The following is a 19,595-nucleotide window of genomic DNA, read 5'->3' as shown; positions in this document are numbered from 1 at the left end:
ATCTCAGCTTCTTATTCGCGTTTTTGTGTCAAACACTGTCGCCATGGTTACGGGGCTGCCCAGCTATGGGACGAACTGCCTCCCGGGTTGCCAGATCATGTGCGCATATCCCCCCACGGATGCGCTGCGCCGACCGGGTATGGTCTAGTAAAGGATACTTTTTTAAAACATGTTCCAGTGTTTAAAGGTGAAAAAAAAGTGATATTTTTGGGTTAAAACAAAAAGTATTTTGTTAAAAGGTTAAAGCACTATATTCTGATAGTAATCATTGCTATAGTGTTTGTTCAGTAACAGGAGTCTCCCTGTCTCTCCAGCTCTTTAATAAACAGAAAATACATTTTCCGGTAGTTGTCAAAATCTCAGCCAATCAGGAGAAAGTACCCATTTTTAAGCTTCATTTTTTATAGTGTTCCAGTTCCAATTGTGTCTGCTCATTTCTTAGTGTCATCACTTCCAATTTCACTTGTTTAATCTATATCCTGATTGAGTTCTCTATCCTGATTGGATAAAATTGGAAATGAAACTGAAACTGAAACGAAAATGCATTTTCTGTTTTATAAAGACCTGGAGAGACATGGAGACTCCTTTTACTGAGCAAACACTCTATAGCAATGAGTACTATCAGAATATAGAGCTATTAACACTTATTTTAACCAGAAAATCACTTACCCTACCTTTAATGTCAAAAACCACAATGAAGTCATTAATGACAATAATTTTTATGACAATTATTCAAAATGTTAAGATTGTGGAGGTGCTGATGGCTTAAACCTACTGCTTAAGGCACATGCCACATATAGGATCTAATGCAGCAAGTTGTGACCATTTTTGCTGCTTGTCCCCCCTGTCTCTCTCTCCCTATTTCTTGTATGTCTCTACTGTACTATACTAGAGGTCCGGGCCTTTAGCCGCGCACGGGGCTCTAGTAGCCTGGCCCGCACATCGGAGAACTAAAGCGAAAGCAAAGTGCAAGAAGCAACCGAATTGTGTGTGCATTGCTTGTTAGTCGAGCCAAACCTGGCAACCCTGTGGCTGGGTGGCTGCTCCGTTGCAGAGAGGCAGAGGCACAGGCACGGTTGTAACTCGACAGTACAGCGTGTACACGTTCATTGCAACAGCCAGTGATGTTGCTAGGTTTTCAATGTAATGGGTCCTGGGACCCCAGGGTGGTCTTTTAGATGGGTCCCAGGGACATTTTATGAGTCCCACCAAAATTCCCACCAATTCACACCCTACCCCTCATGCTCATGTGGCCCATATAGTGCGGGCCACTAAGTCCATTTTTATGTTACAATAGTTCACTTTGTGATACAAGCGCCAAATTTGGCATGAACAATGCCTAGGACCTACTTTTGCAGAAAAGCCCGTTAGCCACGCAAAAAAAAACAATATGGCTGCCATTTTCCAAAATGGCTGCTGGCGAAAGACATTTATGTGTATTTTGACCTGGATTGTGATTGGATTTTGATTATATTGGTATTAACATATAGTTTTGACTCCCCCCGCCCCCTCCCCCCGTTAGCTACGCGAAAAAAAAACAATATGGCTGCCATTTTCCAAAATGGCTGCTGGCGAAAGACATTTATGTGTATTTTGACCTGGATTGTGATTGGATTTTGATTATATTGGTATTAACATATAGTTTTGACTCCCCCCGCCCCCTCCCCCCGTTAGCTACGCGAAAAAAAAAACAATATGGCTGCCATTTTCCAAAATGGCTTCAGGCAAAAGGCATTTTATGTGTATTTTGACCTGGATTGTGATTGGATTATCCAATTTTGATTATTTTGGCATCAGAATATAGTTTTGACTCCCCCCGCCCCCTCCCCCCGGCGTTATTATGATTCCCACACCGCGTCGTGGCAAACCCGCTGAGCGGGCGCTGTGATTGGTCAGTAGTCGCTGTGATTGACAGTTCTCGTTTTTGCTACTATGCCTATACCTAACCTTAACCCTAACCCTAACCTCAGTAAAACTATGCCTAAACCTAACCCTAACCCTAACCCTAACCTCAGTAAGACTATGCCTAAACCTAACCCTAACCCTAACCCTAACCTCAGTAAAACTATGCCTGCCGGGGAGCCAATCAGACACGTAAGGCGGGTCTAAATCCAGGACGCGGCGTGGGATTCATAATAACGCCTCCCCCCGTTAGCCATGCCAAAAAAAAACAATATGGCTGCCACTTTCCAAAATGGCTGCTGGGGAAAGACATTTTATGTGTATTTTGACCTGGATTGTGATTGGATTTTGATTATTTTGGTATCAACATATGAGTCCCCCCCCCCCCCCCCCCCCCCCCACCCAATGTCTGGATCACAAATTGTTCTAATCGTCACATTTGCAGGCAGCTGTGTGCACTGAACGCCAAAGCGGTAGCACTTGCATCTACCACGACGTTCAGTCTTGCACCGGCTTTTGTCAGTTGTTCACAAATCTGGGCAATTGTAGAGTGTCATCCACGCTACTTGCCAAATGTCATCATCTGCTCGCCATCCCCAGCTGGCAGGGCTCTCTGTATGACATTTGCCATACAGTTACCTGGCTTCAGACAGGGGCAACTTGATAAGTGGCATGCTTCACATGATGTGCAAGAGATGCCCTTGTAGGTGGAATGGCATCATAGGACCTCTGCTTCCATGCAAACAGGTAAAATTTGCATCATCAACCCCATCACCAGTGCTGTTCTTGTCATGCACTGTTACTGGTGGGTATTGACTGAGCTTCTGGAAGACATGAGACACTTCAGGCCACACTTACCGGGTTTCTGTCTTTTTGCCTTTTCCCACGAAAGGTTGACACAACATCACATCCAGTGAAAGTGTGAAAGAAAGGATGCCAATGGATTTTTCAGGGCCTAGATTCTTCACTAAATCGTGAACTGGTAACCAACAACAATACAATACAGTACAGTACAGTGCTGTTCAATAACAATACAGTACAGCACTGTGCTGTGCTGTACAATAGCAAAACAGTATAGTACTGTGCTGTACAATAACAGAACAGTACAGTAGAGTAAAGTACAGTGCTGTACAATAACAGTACAGTACTGTTTTGTAATGTGTTTGTTTGTCCTGTTTTAAGTGGTTACTTAGTTTTTACTTTACTGTTGTGTTCGTTTTATTTTGTTGTAACGTTTCCTGTCTTGTCTCATTACCTTGTGATTAGTTTTATTTCTCCACCTGTGTCCCGTTAGTCCCTTAGCTCAATGGTGCGCATTCTGCGCAACCTTTTTACAGTACACCCTCAGAAAACATTTGGATTATCCAATCACAATACAGGTAAAAAAACACATAAAATGTCTTTCGCCGGCAGCCATTTTGGAAAATGGCAGTCATATATATTTTTTTTGCATGGCTAACGGGGGGAGGGGGTGGGGGGGAGTCAAAACTATGTTCTGATGCCAAAATAATCAAAATTGGATTATCCAATCACAATCCAGGTCAAAAACCACATAGCATGTCTTTCGCCGGCAGCCATTTTGGAAAATGGCAGCCATATTGTTTTTTTTTGGGTGGCTAACGGGCTTTTGTGAACAAGTAGGTCCAGAAGAAACTTTGTGGAAAATTTGGCGCTTGTATCACAAAGTGAAGTATCGTGTCACTAACAGCCCCCACTAATAGTCGTTTCTTTTGGGCTGGTTTTCCTAGTGCCCGGTGCTTGGACCCGGTTTGGTGCCCCCCGGGACGGCTTTGTCAACGGGGGGTTTTGTGTTGCCCTCAGAATCTTTTTGGTGCCACTAACATTAATCTTTTATTTTTATTTATTGTATATCTACTATTTTTGAATAGCCGACATATACAATATGGATAAAGGGATTGAAAATGTATTAAAACCTTTTGCTGGGGACCCCCTGGAACCCCCTCAAGGACCACTGGTTGAGAACCACTGATTTAAAGGAAATGCTGTAATGACAATACAGGGGCAGTTCTCTAACTTATCCATTAATTTAGATTAAATAGAGTAGAGCAGGGGTCTTCAACAGGGGGTCCTCAGAGTTACTACAGGGGGTCCGCCAAATCATTGTGTGATATGATTTTTTTTTTTTTTTTTACATTGACCACTTGAACCCTAGCAGCCGAAAATAGCAGATCTACAAGCGTCACGTTTCAACTGCGCGGACGTCGGGTGTCACACGCAAACGCGTTACCTAAAGAATTCGGTCTGAGCATGCGCAAAATGGCGGCTCCCGTGGATTATTATTGATATTTGTATCGTCTTTCTAAGACGATTTCTATGTGATTTTATTGTTTATAAAGTAGGATGAAGTAGGACGTGGCCATGCAAAATAGTGGTGTCCTGTGGATTTGTAAAATATTCGCGGTAAAAAAAATATTTTACCGCGAATTATTTTTATATTTTTCTCTGTTGTTGGAGAAAACTCTAGTGCGTCCCACGGACGCAACGACGGTGCCATGAATGCGTCCTTTTTCAATACGGTGCGTCAGAGACGCAGGACGCAGGCCTATGAGCATCTCTGAACAGCGGTGTGTTTCGACACTCAAAACGAAAGCAACAGCGGTGGTTGAAGGGCTCGCGTCTTTTTTTGTTTTGTAGATGGACACATTTCAATGGCCGCCGCTTTGTTTTCGCTCGGCTGTGCTCACGCTAAACGGTGCTAAAGGCTGCCCAACACATAAATGTATAAAATCATGATTGTGGCTAGAACCTAGAATCAGAACTAAACGCGTAGGAGCAGCATTCAGTTTTTATGCTCCACATATCTGGAACAAACAACCAGAAAAAACTGCTGGTCTGCTGCAACTCGTTTTATTGTCTCCGCCAGGCCGAAAGGCATGGCGAGAGAGTATGTTTTACCCCCTGTCTGTCCGTCCGTCCGTCCGTCTGTCCGTCATTCTGTCTGTGTACAGCTAATCTCCGGCACCGTTGGCTTGCTCGCTGTGAAACTGCACACACACTCCCTGGATGCCACAGCAGAACCTCTGGCCCAAACTTTTCACATGGGCCTTTTATAGCGCCACCAGGAGGCCGATTTGTGCAAAACATATTTTCTGACAGTACTCCTACAGATTTTGTCCAAAAATCCCGCAAATCGGTACACAGTATCTCTATAGTCATTAAACGAAACAGGTCTTTCAGATTTTTCATATTCCATCCCGATTGGCTAAAAATGGCTTCCAAAGTTTGCAGGAGTGCTCCCTTTTGAACAAAATGCCTCAAATCATGAACACAGCATGCAATTTCCTTGACATTTTGCACGCATATTTCCACTATGCCGAGGACGAATTGCCACGTGAAATTTTTCAAATCAGCCTCATGGTGGCGCTATAACAGGCCGATTCGTGTTTTTACCTATAACTGCACCGATCTGTGTAAAACTTTGTAAGTGCACTCCCTAGAGGTCAAGGAAAACCTTTGCTCTGCATTTTTCACATCTGCCTTTTATAGCGCCACCAGGAGGCCGACATATGTAAAACATTTTTTTTTATATTACTCCTTCCGGTTTTAGCCAAATTTCACGCAAAGCGGTAAAGATGATCTCTATAGTCATGTGATCAAGACGGATGTGTTTGATTTTTCATATTACATCCTGATTGGCTATGATTGACATCTAAAGTTTGCAGTAGAGGCTTGTTTTGAACAAAATGCCGCAAATCATGAACGCAGTGTCCGATTGCACACACATTCACACCATGTTGAGGAGCAAATGCCACCCTTTTAACATTGGCCTGTTATAGCGCCACCAGCAGGTCTAATTTAGCAACAAAAAAAAATGTTAACAAAATGCCTCAAATCATGAATGCAGTGTCCGATTGCCGTGCAAGGCCTAAGAAGAAATGGCACCCTTTTCACGTCGGCCTATTATAGCGCCAACAGGAGGCCACAATAACCTACCTGACCTGGCGGAGACCTGTGCTCCGAGGAGCACTTTTTCTAGTTGTCTCCGCCAGGCCGAAAGGCTTGGCGAGAGAGTATGTTTTACCCCCTGTCCGTCCGTCAGTCCGTCCGTGTGTGTGTGTGTCATTCTGTCTTGTCTGTGTACAGCTAATCTCTGGCACCGTTGGCTTGATCACAGTCCCTGGATGCCAAAGCCGAACCTCTGCTCCAAATTCTTCACATGGGCCTTTTATAGCGCCACCAGGAGGCCGATTTGTGCAAAACACATTTTTGAACAGTAATAATTTTGGCCAAAAATCCCCCAAATCGGTACACAGTATCTCTATAGTCATTAAAAGAAACGGCTCATTTCAGATTTTTCATATTCCATCCTGATTGGCAAAAATTGCCTTCCAAAGTTTGCGGGAGTGCTCCGTTTTGAACAAAATGCCTCAAATCATGAACACAGCATGCAATTTCCGTGAAATTTTGCACGCACATTCCCACTACGTCAAGGAAGAAATGCTACTTGAAAATTTCAAAATCAGCCTCATGGTGGCGCTATAACAGGCTGATTAGTGTTTTTTACCTATAACTGTACCGATCTGTGTAAAACTTTGTATGCACACTCTCTAGAGGCCAAGGAAAAACCTTTGCCCTGCATTCTGCCTTCTATAGTGCCACCAGAAGGCCGACTTATGTAAAATACATTTTTTGATTGTAAGCCTTCAGATTTTATCCAAATTTCACGCAAATCGGTACACATGATCTCTATAGTCATGTGATCAAGAAGGATCTGTTAGATGTTTCATAGTCCATCCTGATTGACAAAAATGTACATCTAAAGTTTGCAGGAGTGGCCCGTTTTGAACAAAATGCCGCAAATCATGAACGCAGAGTCCGATTGCAGTGAAACTTTGCTCGCACATTCGCACTACGTTGAGGAACAAATGCCACCATTTTAACATTGCCCTATTTTTCATATTACATCCAGATTGCCGAATTCCGAACATTGCTGCCCCAGAATAACCTAGCTGACCTGGCGGAGACCTGTGCTCCGAGGAGCACTTTTTCTAGTTTTACTATGTATTTTTGCCGAAATATGTTATTTTTAACGGCGTATATGAACGAACGGGAGGTCGCAATGACTTTTTTTTGTTTTTGCGGAAGCACAGTGATACCCTCCGTGATTAGCAACCATCAGGGGATCTATCATACTGGAGATAAATATTCTGTGACTACTTGAAAATCGGACAAATCGCTGGCAGTGGGCAAACGCAGCCAGAAATAAGTCTGGCAGTGAATGAGTTAAAGGGATAGTTCACCCCCAAAATTACTTTTTTTTCTATCCACTACTTCATGGGGTGAGTAATGGGTGAGTAATTGATAGAAAATAAGTAATTGTTTGGGTGAACTACCCCTTTTAATGTGTCTTAATTCTCAGAGTCTTAATATCTCAGCGCATGTTTTATGTAAAGCACATTGAATTGCCTTGTTGAAATGTGCTATACAAAGAACTAGCCATGCCTTGCTGAGGGACGTGACTTTAATAATTGTGTGTGTGTGTGTGTGTGTGTGTGTTCCAGATCCACCGGTGGTCCACATTCGCACTACGTTGAGGAACAAATGCCACCATTTTAACATTGCCCTATTTTTCATATTACATCCAGATTGCCGAATTCCGAACATTGCTGCCCCAGAATAACCTACCTGACCTGGCGGAGACCTGTGCTCCGAGGAGCACTTTTTCTAGTTTTACTATGTATTTTTGCCGAAATATGTTATTTTTAACGGCGTATATGAACGAACGGGAGGTCGCAATGACTTTTTTTTGTTTTCGCGGAAGCACAGTGATACCCTCCGTGATTAGCAACCATCAGGGGATCTATCATACTGGAGATAAATATTCTGTGACTACTTGAAAACGTAAGAAAATCGGACAAATCGCTGGCAGTGGGCAAACGCAGCCAGAAATAAGTCTGGCAGTGAATGAGTTAAAGGGATAGTTCACCCCCAAAATTACTTTTTTTTCTATCGATTACTTCATGGGGTGAGTAATGGGTGAGTAGAAAATAAGTAATTGTTTGGGTGAACTACCCCTTTTAATGTGTCTTAATTCTCAGAGTCTTAATATCTCAGCGCATGTTTTATGTAAAGCACATTGAATTGCCTTGTTGAAATGTGCTATACAAAGAACTAGCCATGCCTTGCTGAGGGACGTGACTTTAATAATTGTGTGTGTGTGTGTGTGTGTGTGTGTGTGTGTGTGTGTGTGTGTGTGTGTTCCAGATCCACCGGTGGTCCAGCAGCTGAAGAGAACATTCAAGTATTTTAAAGACTACAGACAGGTACAGTAGATGGTGTGTGATGCAGCTCTTAGCTGCACTGTATTGTATAGTGATGCATGATGTTTAATGATGATGTAAGGGCTGAGCAATTAACTGAAAATATATCCAAATGCATATTTGGAACCAATAAATGATTTATAACCGAATAATCGAGAAGCAAGGTTCTTTTTATTTTCATTATTATATTTTTTTCTAGTATATCAATTGATCGACACAAAGAAAAATCCTAATGGATGTTTTATAATCAACTATAGATTAGTCTGATTAACTACTTAATCCTGTATTATTTAGATGGGGTTCTGCGGCCAAATACATATCATTTTGGGAGTCCTTGGCACGAAAAAGTTTGAGAACTACTGATTAAGACATTTTGTAGAATCTGCCACAGGTCTTAACTCTTTGGGTCGATTCAGACGGGGAGCGGCTGACGCACCTATGTAATTCATTTTCAATGAGAGGTGGGCGATTATATGTTATTCCAGGGACCCCCAGAAGCAAAGATGTGTTAAAAATATTTCAAGAAAATATATGTATTCAAAGATTTGCACAAATGTTCAAGATTTTTCAAAAATAGCAAATCTACAAGCTCATAGCATGGCATTACGAGCGCTATGACCTTAGATCTGCTGTTTTTGTATAGCCAAAGAAATCTTAAAATGACACAGATGTGTTCCCGGTCTTAATGGGTTAATGTGTGATGTCTCCTCAGATGATCATTGAACCCACCAGCCCCAAACTGCTGCCTGATCCTCTGAAAGAACCTTACTACCAACCTCCATACACCCTGGTGCTGGAGCTAACCGATGTACTACTGCATCCAGAGTGGTCTGTAAGTACTGTAGTATACTGTATACTGTACTGTAATCTAATACTGCCAACCTCCCTCCATAGACCAGTCGTACTGCCAAAGCTGCTGGCCTTTTTTCAGGGACATGCTCCCCATTGTAAACCATGGGAATGTGACCCAAATCAATCCCCCCCAAATAATCATATTTGAACTGGGGACCCCCCACCCGGACAAGCACTTGGAATTGTAGGAGTTTAGGTATTTACTTCTTGACTCGATTCCTCAGATAAATATTGTGAACATGGCAGATCTACAAGCTCACAATGCCTCTCACTGCGAGTTTGGTACCAAATGGACCCTTACGGGTCTGTAACTCTAAGAGTGTACAAATGGAACCAAATGGACCCTTACAGGTCCGTAACTCTGAAAGTGTACAAATAGAACCAAATGGACCCTTACAGGTCTGTAACTTTGAAAGTGTATAAATGGAACCAAGTGGACCTTTACGGGTCTGTACTTCTGAAAGTGTACAAATGGAACTAAATGAACCCTTACAGGTCTGTAACTCTGAGAGTGTACAAATGGAACCAAATGGACCCTTACAGGTCTGTAACTCTGAGAGTGTACACATGGAACCATATGGACCCCTACGGTTACGGGTCTGTAACTCTTGAGAGTGTACAAATTGAACCAAATGGTCCATTTGGTTTCGTTTGTACACTTTTAGAGATATGGGGGTCCTGATGCATACAAAACCGAGGGTTCTTGAAATTAAATTTGAGAATCACTGGTCTACATGTGGAATAGTAAATATCTGACACCCTTATCTGTCCCATCTATTTCCCTACTTTTTATTGTATTTTTTTTAACTATACTCTGGTCCTGTGGACTGTGTGTCAGTGCAGAATGAAGGGCAGGAAGGGGTTAATGGAGCAGGTGTAAAACGGGTCAACAGTGTTTTTGGGGGTGTGTCACCTCAGTGTGTTGACCACCTGTTGATACCCACCCCTCCAAAACACACACACACCCCTTATCAGGTACTCTGTGTGTTTGTGAGCAAAGTGGCACGTGTGGCAGGTTTATATGTGTGTGTGTGTGTGTGTGTGTGAGGCGTGACTCGACACCTGCCAACTTAATGAGCCAACAGACAAACACACGCGCCAAAACAGTTAAGCTGTTCCTCATTGTTCACCTGTCCTACCTGTAGAACACACACACACACACACACACACACACACACACACACACACACACTCTCCAGTCTGGAGAACTAGATGGAACAAGAAGAGAGAGTGTGTGTGCGTGCGTGTGTGTGTGTGTGTGTGTGTGTGTGTGTGTGTGTGTGTGCGTGTAGCGTGGCAGACAGCAGACGACGCTGGCTGCGCTGGCCTGAGTGGAAAAGGTCACGACCTACGAGTGTCAGCCAATAACAACCCAACGGCTGCTCTGCTGCTAGAGTTACACACACACACACACACACACACAAAGAGAGAAAGGGGGGGAGCCCCCGGATATTGTCTACATCGGGGGAAAACCTCATATGTCCAAAACTGTTACTTTTCAGGATTGAAATAAAAAAGTAGCAGATCGACAAGCTCAACGCTTCGCAACACGTTTGGAGCTTGTGCATCTGATCTGATAGCTACTGCTACTTTTGATGCTTTTGTGTGACTCTGTAGTATGATAAAGTACAGCGTTGATTTACGCAAATACACAAAAAGTTAAAACATAGAGATAAGAGGTTTCTGCCCGACAGCAGCGATGGATAGATAGATAGGTAGATACAGTGTGTGGATGGATAGATACAGTAGATGGATACAGTAGATAGATACAGTTGATAGATAGATAGATAGATACAGTAAATAGATAGATACAATAGATGGATAGATACAATCGATGGATAGATAGATAGGTAGATACAGTGTGTGGATAGATAGATACAGTAGATGGATAGATACAGCAGATACAGTAGATAGATACAATAGATGGATAGATAGATACAGTAGATAGATAGATACTGTGTGTGTGTGTGTGTGTGTGTGTGTGTGTGTGTGTGTGTGTGTGTGTGTGTGTGTGTGTGTGTGTGTGTGATATGACCTGACAAGGTAAACAAGGACAGGTCAACCCCATGCCTTCAGGACATGATCCACACACACACACATCAACTAACACAGGACATCTGTCCCCCTCTTCCTGGTCATTGCTCCACCAGGCATTAAAACCTGTCGCTTTTCTGCCAAAATTGCAGTTTTGAATCCAAAATAGGTTGTATGTGTAATTTGCTGATCTGATGAGAATAATGTTTTATTGTATTTTACTTACATTTTTTTTTACATTATTATTATTTTAAATTTGTCATGTTGATCGCAAAGGCTGCGCTGGTCTATTGCGTGTCATGCACAGGAGAAAGCAGGATGTTGTGGAGGAACTTCAAAATAGAACTGACTAATCACAATACGTGATACTAATCAGTGCAAGTCTTATTGTAAAGTCGTGCTCCAGGAAGTCTGATAGTCACTATACAGTAGCTACCTTGACAAACAGTCACTAGTTTGAACAATGTGAAAAAACACACTGTGGAGGACAAGCAAGGTAGAACAGGATAAGATTTTTCACCTTTTACATTTTTAAATGGCCATGGTCTCTTAGTTGCTGTTGTCCTAATATGTCAGCATGGATGTCTGGCTTTAGTGACATGGATTGAATTTGACACACATTCCCAGTGAAGATGGCAGAGAGCATCTGGGAAACACCATTTTCTCAACTCTCAGTGCCAATGAAATAAAAAAAATATGTTCATACTGTGCCAGCAATTTTTTAAAAGTAAAACAAAATAATAAGTTAAACAAGAAGTGAATGGAGCAGCAAATCTTCGGATCACGATATCTTGGGTTCTGAAAATTATTTAAAAAAAAAAAAAAAAAAAAAAAATATATATATATATATATATATATATATATATATATATATATATATATATATATATATATATATATATATATATATATATATATATATATATATTATTATTTTTTTTTAAATATTTTTTTAAAACTCGGGATAACTTGTTTTTGGCACTGAGAGAGTTAACATTGAGTCAATGAGTACAAATCTGAAGAATACTGGACAACAGCATAGCTTAACACTGTGGTGTGTCACCTTGTTCACCCCGGCCCTGTTTGCATGGCTGCTCCACACGTCCTAGACTCATCTCCCTCCTGACTCCCAAGCTATGGAATGAGCTCTGACCTCTCCCCTCAGTCCCCTGCATCACTCCCATCTTCCCCAACAGTCTGAAAAATCACCTTCAGACTCCACCTCACCCCCTAGCACTCACCTCTTCAGACTCCATCTCACCCCCTAGCACTCACCTTCAGACTCCACCTCACCCCCTAGCACTCACCTCTTCAGACTCCACCTCACTCCCTAGCACTCACCTCTTTAGACTCCACCTCACCCCCTAGCACTCACCACTTTAGACTCCACCTCACCCCCTAGCACTCACCACTTTAGACTCCACCTCACCCCCTAGCACTCACCTCTTCAGACTCCACCTCACCCCCTAGCACTCACCTCTTCAGACTCCACCTCACCCCCCAGCACTCACCTCTTCAGACTCCACCTCACCCCCTAGCACTCACCTCTTAAGACTCCACCTCACCCCCTAGCACTCACCTCTTTAGACTCCACCTCACCCCCTAGCACTCACCTCTTTAGACTCCTCCTCACCCCCTAGTACTCACCTCTTCAGACTCCACCTCACCCCCTAGCACTCACCTCTTCAGACTCCACCTCACCCCCAGCACTCACCTCTTCAGACTCCACCTCACCCCCTAGCACTCACCTCTTAAGACTCCACCTCACCCCCTAGCACTCACCTCTTTAGACTCCTCCTCACCCCCAGCTCAAGTTACTCATCACTCTCTCACTCACACTCACAGATCCTGTGCATTTATTAGCATCTGTCGTTCAGACAGATGCTAGTTTTGATGTTTACCTGGTATCCTTGTGCCTTTGCAGCACTTCATTGTTCTCATGTTTACCTGTCTGTTTTGTTGACTACAGTTCATGTCATGTATGTACTGATCTCACACTTGTACGTTTCTCTGGATAAGAGCGTCTGCTGAATGCCTACATTGTAGATGTTATGGATTGCAACACTGACTAGTAGGCATTAGGGCTGTCAACTTTCCTCAGAAATGATATTCGAATATTGGTCTTAAAAATGTGTAGATATTCGAATATATTCGAATATTATTATTATTATAATAAAAACGTATATTATTTGTATTTATTTTTTGACAGAAACAGTACAAAAAACAATCTATCGAGTGCACGGATCCAATAAAACATATCTTTTGTTTGTTTTTATAACTTCATACATTGTTTTTTGTATTGTCCCTGTCAAATAAACATTTAAAAAAAGAAAATAATAATAATATATATTTTTTAATTCGAATATTAATTTTCATATTCGAATATACATATTTTCCCAATATTCTAATAATATTCGAATATTGAATATTCGTTTGACAGCCCTAGTAGGCATAGATCATGTTCGTTTCTCTCTTTAATTTAAAAACAGTCATGTGATGTGTGTTTTCTGTTCTCTCCAGTTAAACACAGGTTGGCGTTTCAAGAAGCGACCCGGTATCGACTACCTGTTCCAACAACTAGCACCTCTATATGAAATAGTTATCTTCACTGCTGAGACTGGCATGGTGAGAGCCACACACACACACACACACACACACACACACACACACACACAACACACACACACACACACACACACACACACACACACACACACACACACACACACACACACACACACACACACACACACACACACACACACACACACACACACACACACACACATTTTCGGCTGTGTATAAATCAGGCTTTAAAGGCCTTGGAGTGATCTGACTGTGGATTAGTGATGGGACGAAATGTGTGTCACCAACCGTTAACGACCAAATAACCGAAAGTAAGTCGTATACAAATAAATGAAATATTATTAACAGCATGTTAATGGAATAAATCACTTAAATAAAATCTATAATTGTTCCTCACCTAATTATAAATTAAAACAAAATTACAATAATTGAAGAGAAGAACACAACCTTACAGAATTAGATAGATAGATAGACCTCACTACATGAAGCCTTGAATTCATGGAGATTTTATTTTATTTTTGTCACATTCTTGTGTCAATCTACTTATATAATCGAGGAGTGACTTCCGCCCCTCCGCTGACGCTATACCCACAGCTCTGTAGGCGAGTAAACACAACGCCGACACACCACATCTCGCCAACACAGTAGCCACGGCGTGTGCGCAGAATTTACGGGTGGCGTAGGCCATTGGTTCTCAAAGTGGGGTCCGGGGACCCCCAGGGGTACTTGAGGGGGTTCCAGGGGGTCCCCAGCTAAATGATGGATAGGAACCAAATGGACCCTTATCGGACTGTAACTCTGAGAGTGTACAAATGCAACCAAATGGACCCTAACGGGTCCATTTGGTTCCATTTGTACACTCTCAGAGTTAAATTAACATTGATTTTACAATATGAATTGGGGTCCCAGAGATATAAATGCCATTATATGGATGTCCGTAGCCTAATGCATGTCAAACTGGGGGTCCTTGAAATTAAAATGGTTGAGAATCACTGCTAGAGAGCCGTAAAAATCTTTTCTTATGGGGGTCCCTGGCTTATCTTTTCAAATGGGGGTCCGCGGGCTAATAAGTGTCAATTTGGGGGTCCTTGACATGAAAAAGTTTGAGAACCACTGGCGTAGGCCACCTATCATTGCTCACTACACAGTTTCCACGTCGCAACATAATTTATTCCACTCACCACATTACGGACAAAACGGAAGGTGAAACAGTTTCGTACCGTTAACCGTGCGCACCACCGACACCGAACGGCGACGGCTTTAGCCGAAACAACACGAAGCGCCGCCATTGAACTCTGCGCATCTCCACAACAACACACAAGCAGGTCCTTCGCTTCAAACCCCCCCCCCCCCCCCCTTCTTACGTACCTCTTTTGTTCCACCCAGGCCGTTACTTTCACTTCACTCATGTCTCTATCAATCACAATATGTCCGTCCTTCACGTGCCATGTACATCCCAAACACAAAAAAAAACAGCGACGGGCACACTACAGCGCGTTGTCTTGCTGCATTTGGTAAACACACCAGGCTAGGTTCATGACACCAAAGGATTCGACAGTGATGTCATCATTATGCAACCCGGAAGTACAAATACCAAGGATACGTCAGTGATGTCAGTCGGGATGCCAGTCGGGATGCCAGGTTTTCAAAAACAAGGCACAGAAACAAGCAAGGACGTTCATGAAAAAAAAAAAAACAGCCGAAGGGGTCCGCCATGTTCCACGGGGGTTCCAGCACTCCCAGGGGGTCCGCGGACCCCCAGGGAAAAAAAAGTATATCTTTTTTTTTTTTTTTTTTTTTTTTTTACTTTTGGAAATTTTAATCCGACGATTTGGGCCCCGTGGGGTCGGGCGCCCGTAGGGCGCCCGGACCTCTAGTAATTCAATATTTGCTGACGCTGCAGTGGTTGGAGACTAACTTAGTACTATATAAAAGAATAATATAAAGTCCAAAACAACTCTCTCGGTGTGATCACTGATAAAAATGTTGAGAACCACTGAAAACTGAGAACAAATGATAGTGAGTAAAGGTGTAGTAGACCTGTCAACATATTAACTCATTCAATGCCATGCTTATTTATGGAATTTTGGAGTGCCACAGCCAAAATTCATTGTATAAAAAAAGGGCTTAGGAAGCGAGATACAGCCTTTTTAAGTTATAGGTTAAACAAGGAGTGGATGGAGCAGCAAATCTTCAAATCATCATATCTTGGGTTCTGAACATGTTTTTCCCCCAAAAAAAAAAAACTTATTTTGATTTTTTTTATTTTGAAAAAAAAAAATTATGACGGATTTGACGGATTGTGGCGCACGCGGTGTCAGGCCACGTGACGGATTTGACGGATTGTGGCACAGAATGAGTTAAAGGCCTTGCGCGAGTGTGCTTGAACTCTTCATAAATGATGGTGAGTGCTGCTAACAAACTGGTCAGCTCATCGTCAGTTCTCCACTAATTACATTTACTATTATGCACAACTAGATTTCTCAACTGAATAGAGCAATGTTTCATAATGTACACAATGTGAGCGCCAGGTCTGATGAAACTCCAAAAAAGCAAAAAGTACAAAATAAAAACACTAACTATTTAGACCCTCCAGAAAAATGTGATTATGCGATCTCATAATTTATCGCATAATCAGCCGAATGGCACAGATTATGTGGTGCTCCTTCCATTCCGACATCTCGCTACTCCGACTAGTGGCTTCCGCGTGCGGTTAGGGTTAGGTATAGGGTTCGTTAACGTCGGAAAGGCGAAATGCACCCCAGATTATGCAGGGTGCATTTTTTTTCAAAAAGAGTGCATCGCATCACATCGCATAATATGCGCATCGCACCCCATCTCATAATATGCTCATCGCATCGCTTAATATATTTTGCAACTTTCCGCATATTTTGCAACTTTATTTTAGCAACTTATTTTGCAAACGCAATTTCACAGCATAAAATCACATAAAAACCCTGTGTATTTCATCGCAAAATCTAGGATTTTAGCCCACATAATAAAGGATTTTAGCCCGTATAATCAAGGATTTTTGCCCACGTTTTTTCTGGAGGGTCTAACTATTGAAAGATTATAACTATTATGCAATGAGTTACAAATAACGTGTGTGTGTGTGTGTGTGTGTGTGTGTGTGTGTGTGTGTGTGTGTGTGTGTGTGTGTGTGTGTGTGTGTGTGTGTGTGTGTGTGTGTGTGTTTTCAGACAGCGTACCCTCTCATAGACAGCATAGATCCTAATGGTTTTGTCATGTACCGACTGTTCAGAGATGCTACGCGCTACATGGACGGACACCATGTCAAGGTACACACACACACACTACATGGACGGACACCATGTCAAGGTACACACACACTCACACTACATGATGGACACCATGTCAAGGTAGACACTGATGACTACACACATGCACACACACGCATGCACTACATGGATGGACACCATGTCAAGGTAGACACTGATGACTACACTACACACACATGCACACACACACACATGCACTACATGATGGACACCATGTCAAGGTAGACACTGATGACTACACACACATCATGCGTGTGTTCAGATTGTTGTATGTATGTGTTCACATTGTTGTGTTCGTGTTCACATTGTTGTGTGCGTATGTTGTAACGGTTTCCACTGAATTGGTTAATTTGTATTCGGGGTGCCAGGTAGACTGTCTGTCTACCAGAGAAATAATACTCCTTATTCCTCCTTTTTTGTATTTAGTGAGTTCTTCCTCATCTGAGTTTAACCATTAGTGAAACCACACAAAGGATACAAACCCTTTTGTCATTGAGAATAACCAACAAACAAGTTTTAAGTTCAGTTTCAATTCTTTTAGTGAAGGAAGATCAACCAACCAGCAGTTCATACAATTCAATTCATCAATTGCAAAATCAACCAAAAGTCAGCCAGAGGATCAACAGTTTCAAAAAAGAACAAAAAAGAAACAAAATATAATTCACAGAATGAAAGAACCCGGGTTATAAGTGTAACCCCTCGTTTTCAACGCAAAACCACAATTCAATGAATTACAATCGGTTCAGGACATCGCACAACACAATGCCACCATAAACCAAGTTCGCTGGTAGATAAAGTCACGTACCACGGGCTTTAATAGTCCGTGCCCGGTCCTCAACACGCACGCAAGACGCAACGCACGTTATTGTTTAGTCCTCTTCAGGTTTCCCCAAACAATAAACAAATAAAACAAAATAAAGTTCACTCCCCCCAAAACAAAAATAGGCCTACGAGCTCAAATAATAAATGAAATACCAGTACGGCAGGCAGCGGAGGTGATCTGGAACGGTTCCTTGCGTATCAGTGACGGTCAGCCACAACAAACACTTTGTTTGTTTAGCAGGACCGGCCAGAATGCGGGGAATCGCAGCGTCGTTCAGAATCCGATGGCGGTAGGTGTGTGGCTCCTTCTGGCGAGGGATCAACGTCCATTTCTCGGAGGGCTACGAACACTTTTTAACGGTCTAAACGCACGGTGCAAACACTGAGGGAACGAGGGTCTGACTGCCTCGTCCTCCACACTTCCCACGCTCACTCTCTCGCACCGCAGGTGCCAGCATCGGGGCATTTAATGACAATGGGGTGTCAACGGGGTGATTGACGGGCGGCTCGCGGACCATTTCGGGCCGTCGGGTAACAGGCGGCTCGCGGACCATTTCGGGCCGTCACAATGTGTGTGTGTGTCCACATTGTTGTTTAATGCCTAGTTTGTGCTCTGTCGTACGCTGGTGTCTCGTGCCAAAGATGGCAGCCCTTACAAGCTCACACGTTGTGAGCTTGTAAGGGCTGCTATGTTGTGTGCGTGTTCACATTGTGGTGTGTGTGTCCACATTGTTGTTTAATGCCTAGTTTGTGCTCTGTCCTACGCTGGTGTCTTGTGCCAAATATAGCAGCCCTTACAAGCTCACACGTTGTGAGCTTGTAAGGGCTGCTATTTCCGACATGGGACACAGTTATGCAACAAAGTATTAATTGAGCATATGGTTCTAATGTCCTATGTCTTCCATAAGAGACACTTGTCTTGCAGGCATGCAACCATGTACTTCTTGGATGAAAATCACCGTTTTGAATGCAAATTAATTTGTGTGAATCGTGCACATCCGAGGAGATTTTTTAGGGGGGTGTTGTGTCGATTGTAAAGGCTGCGTTGGTCACATAGATTGTAAAAGGTTGGTCATTGTACGTAAGAAAAAGAAGGATGTTGTTGTCGATGAACGTCAAAATAAAACCTCCGTTGACTAATCATAATACGTTAAAAGAGGTCAAAACGAATCAGTGTGAGTCTTATTTTGATATCCCACTTTAGGAAATTACTAGCTGCAGCCTGCATTAGCTGGGGGCCATTAAGCGGGGTTGGGATGTTTGAATGACAAATGAATGGATTATAAGTTTGTGTCTCGCTCTGCGAAACTTTTTAACAATGTGAAAACTGTGCATTGTGGACTAGTAACGATCTTTTGACCACCCATTGCAGTGGTGAGTGGGTCTTTATTTTACATTGTCTGTCTGTGTGCGCTCTACGAACTTCTGTGTTTGTGCATGCATGTGCATGTGTGTCGTACACACATGCATGTGTGTCGTACATGCAGCCTCCCGCCACATGGAGGAGGGGTTAGATATCAGCGAGGCTTTGCTCAACTGTATTCTTTGATTTTGAAATGGTGTAGATTTTATGTCATTTAACAGCCCCCTCAGGCAGGCTACAAGTATTTTCAGCAGTGGGATTATAATGTTTTGCTGGATGGTAGATAATGTTGAGCTGGTCATTTTAAAAGTTACATTTTGGGTCTTACACTGATCCTAGATCAGCAATTAATGCAACGTTTGCCTAAAGTTTATTCTAATGCATTCTTAAAAATTACATGGCAGGGGAGAACAGGGTAAGATCACTTTTTACATTTTAAAATACTGTGTCCAGAAA

At 42.6% G+C, this 19,595-nt stretch overlaps 2 protein-coding genes across 2 annotated transcripts in view; one reads left to right on the top strand and one right to left on the bottom strand.

Moving 5' to 3' along the window:
• LOC311050670 (uncharacterized protein) overlaps positions 1–19,595 on the bottom strand; it is a gene marked incomplete at its 3' end in the record, with an annotated part of 728,236 nt that overhangs the window by 35,406 nt on the left and 673,235 nt on the right. The window lies entirely within an intron of this gene.
• The window catches only part of timm50 (translocase of inner mitochondrial membrane 50 homolog), a gene marked incomplete at its 5' end in the record, with an annotated part of 57,426 nt that overhangs the window by 22,595 nt on the left and 15,236 nt on the right, over positions 1–19,595 (top strand). Inside the window, 4 exons of the mRNA XM_084065401.1 lie at positions 8,128–8,186; positions 8,896–9,015; positions 13,590–13,694; positions 16,856–16,954. Of these exons, the coding sequence (XP_083921527.1) occupies positions 8,128–8,186; positions 8,896–9,015; positions 13,590–13,694; positions 16,856–16,954 (383 nt within the window). The remainder of the gene's footprint in view (positions 1–8,127; positions 8,187–8,895; positions 9,016–13,589; positions 13,695–16,855; positions 16,955–19,595) is intronic.

This window comes from Gymnoscopelus microlampas, assembly GCF_963454915.1.
Source record: "Gymnoscopelus microlampas genome assembly, chromosome: 8".
Classification (NCBI taxonomy): Eukaryota; Metazoa; Chordata; class Actinopteri; order Myctophiformes; family Myctophidae; genus Gymnoscopelus; species Gymnoscopelus microlampas.
This window is presented reverse-complemented; position numbering and strand designations above follow the sequence as displayed.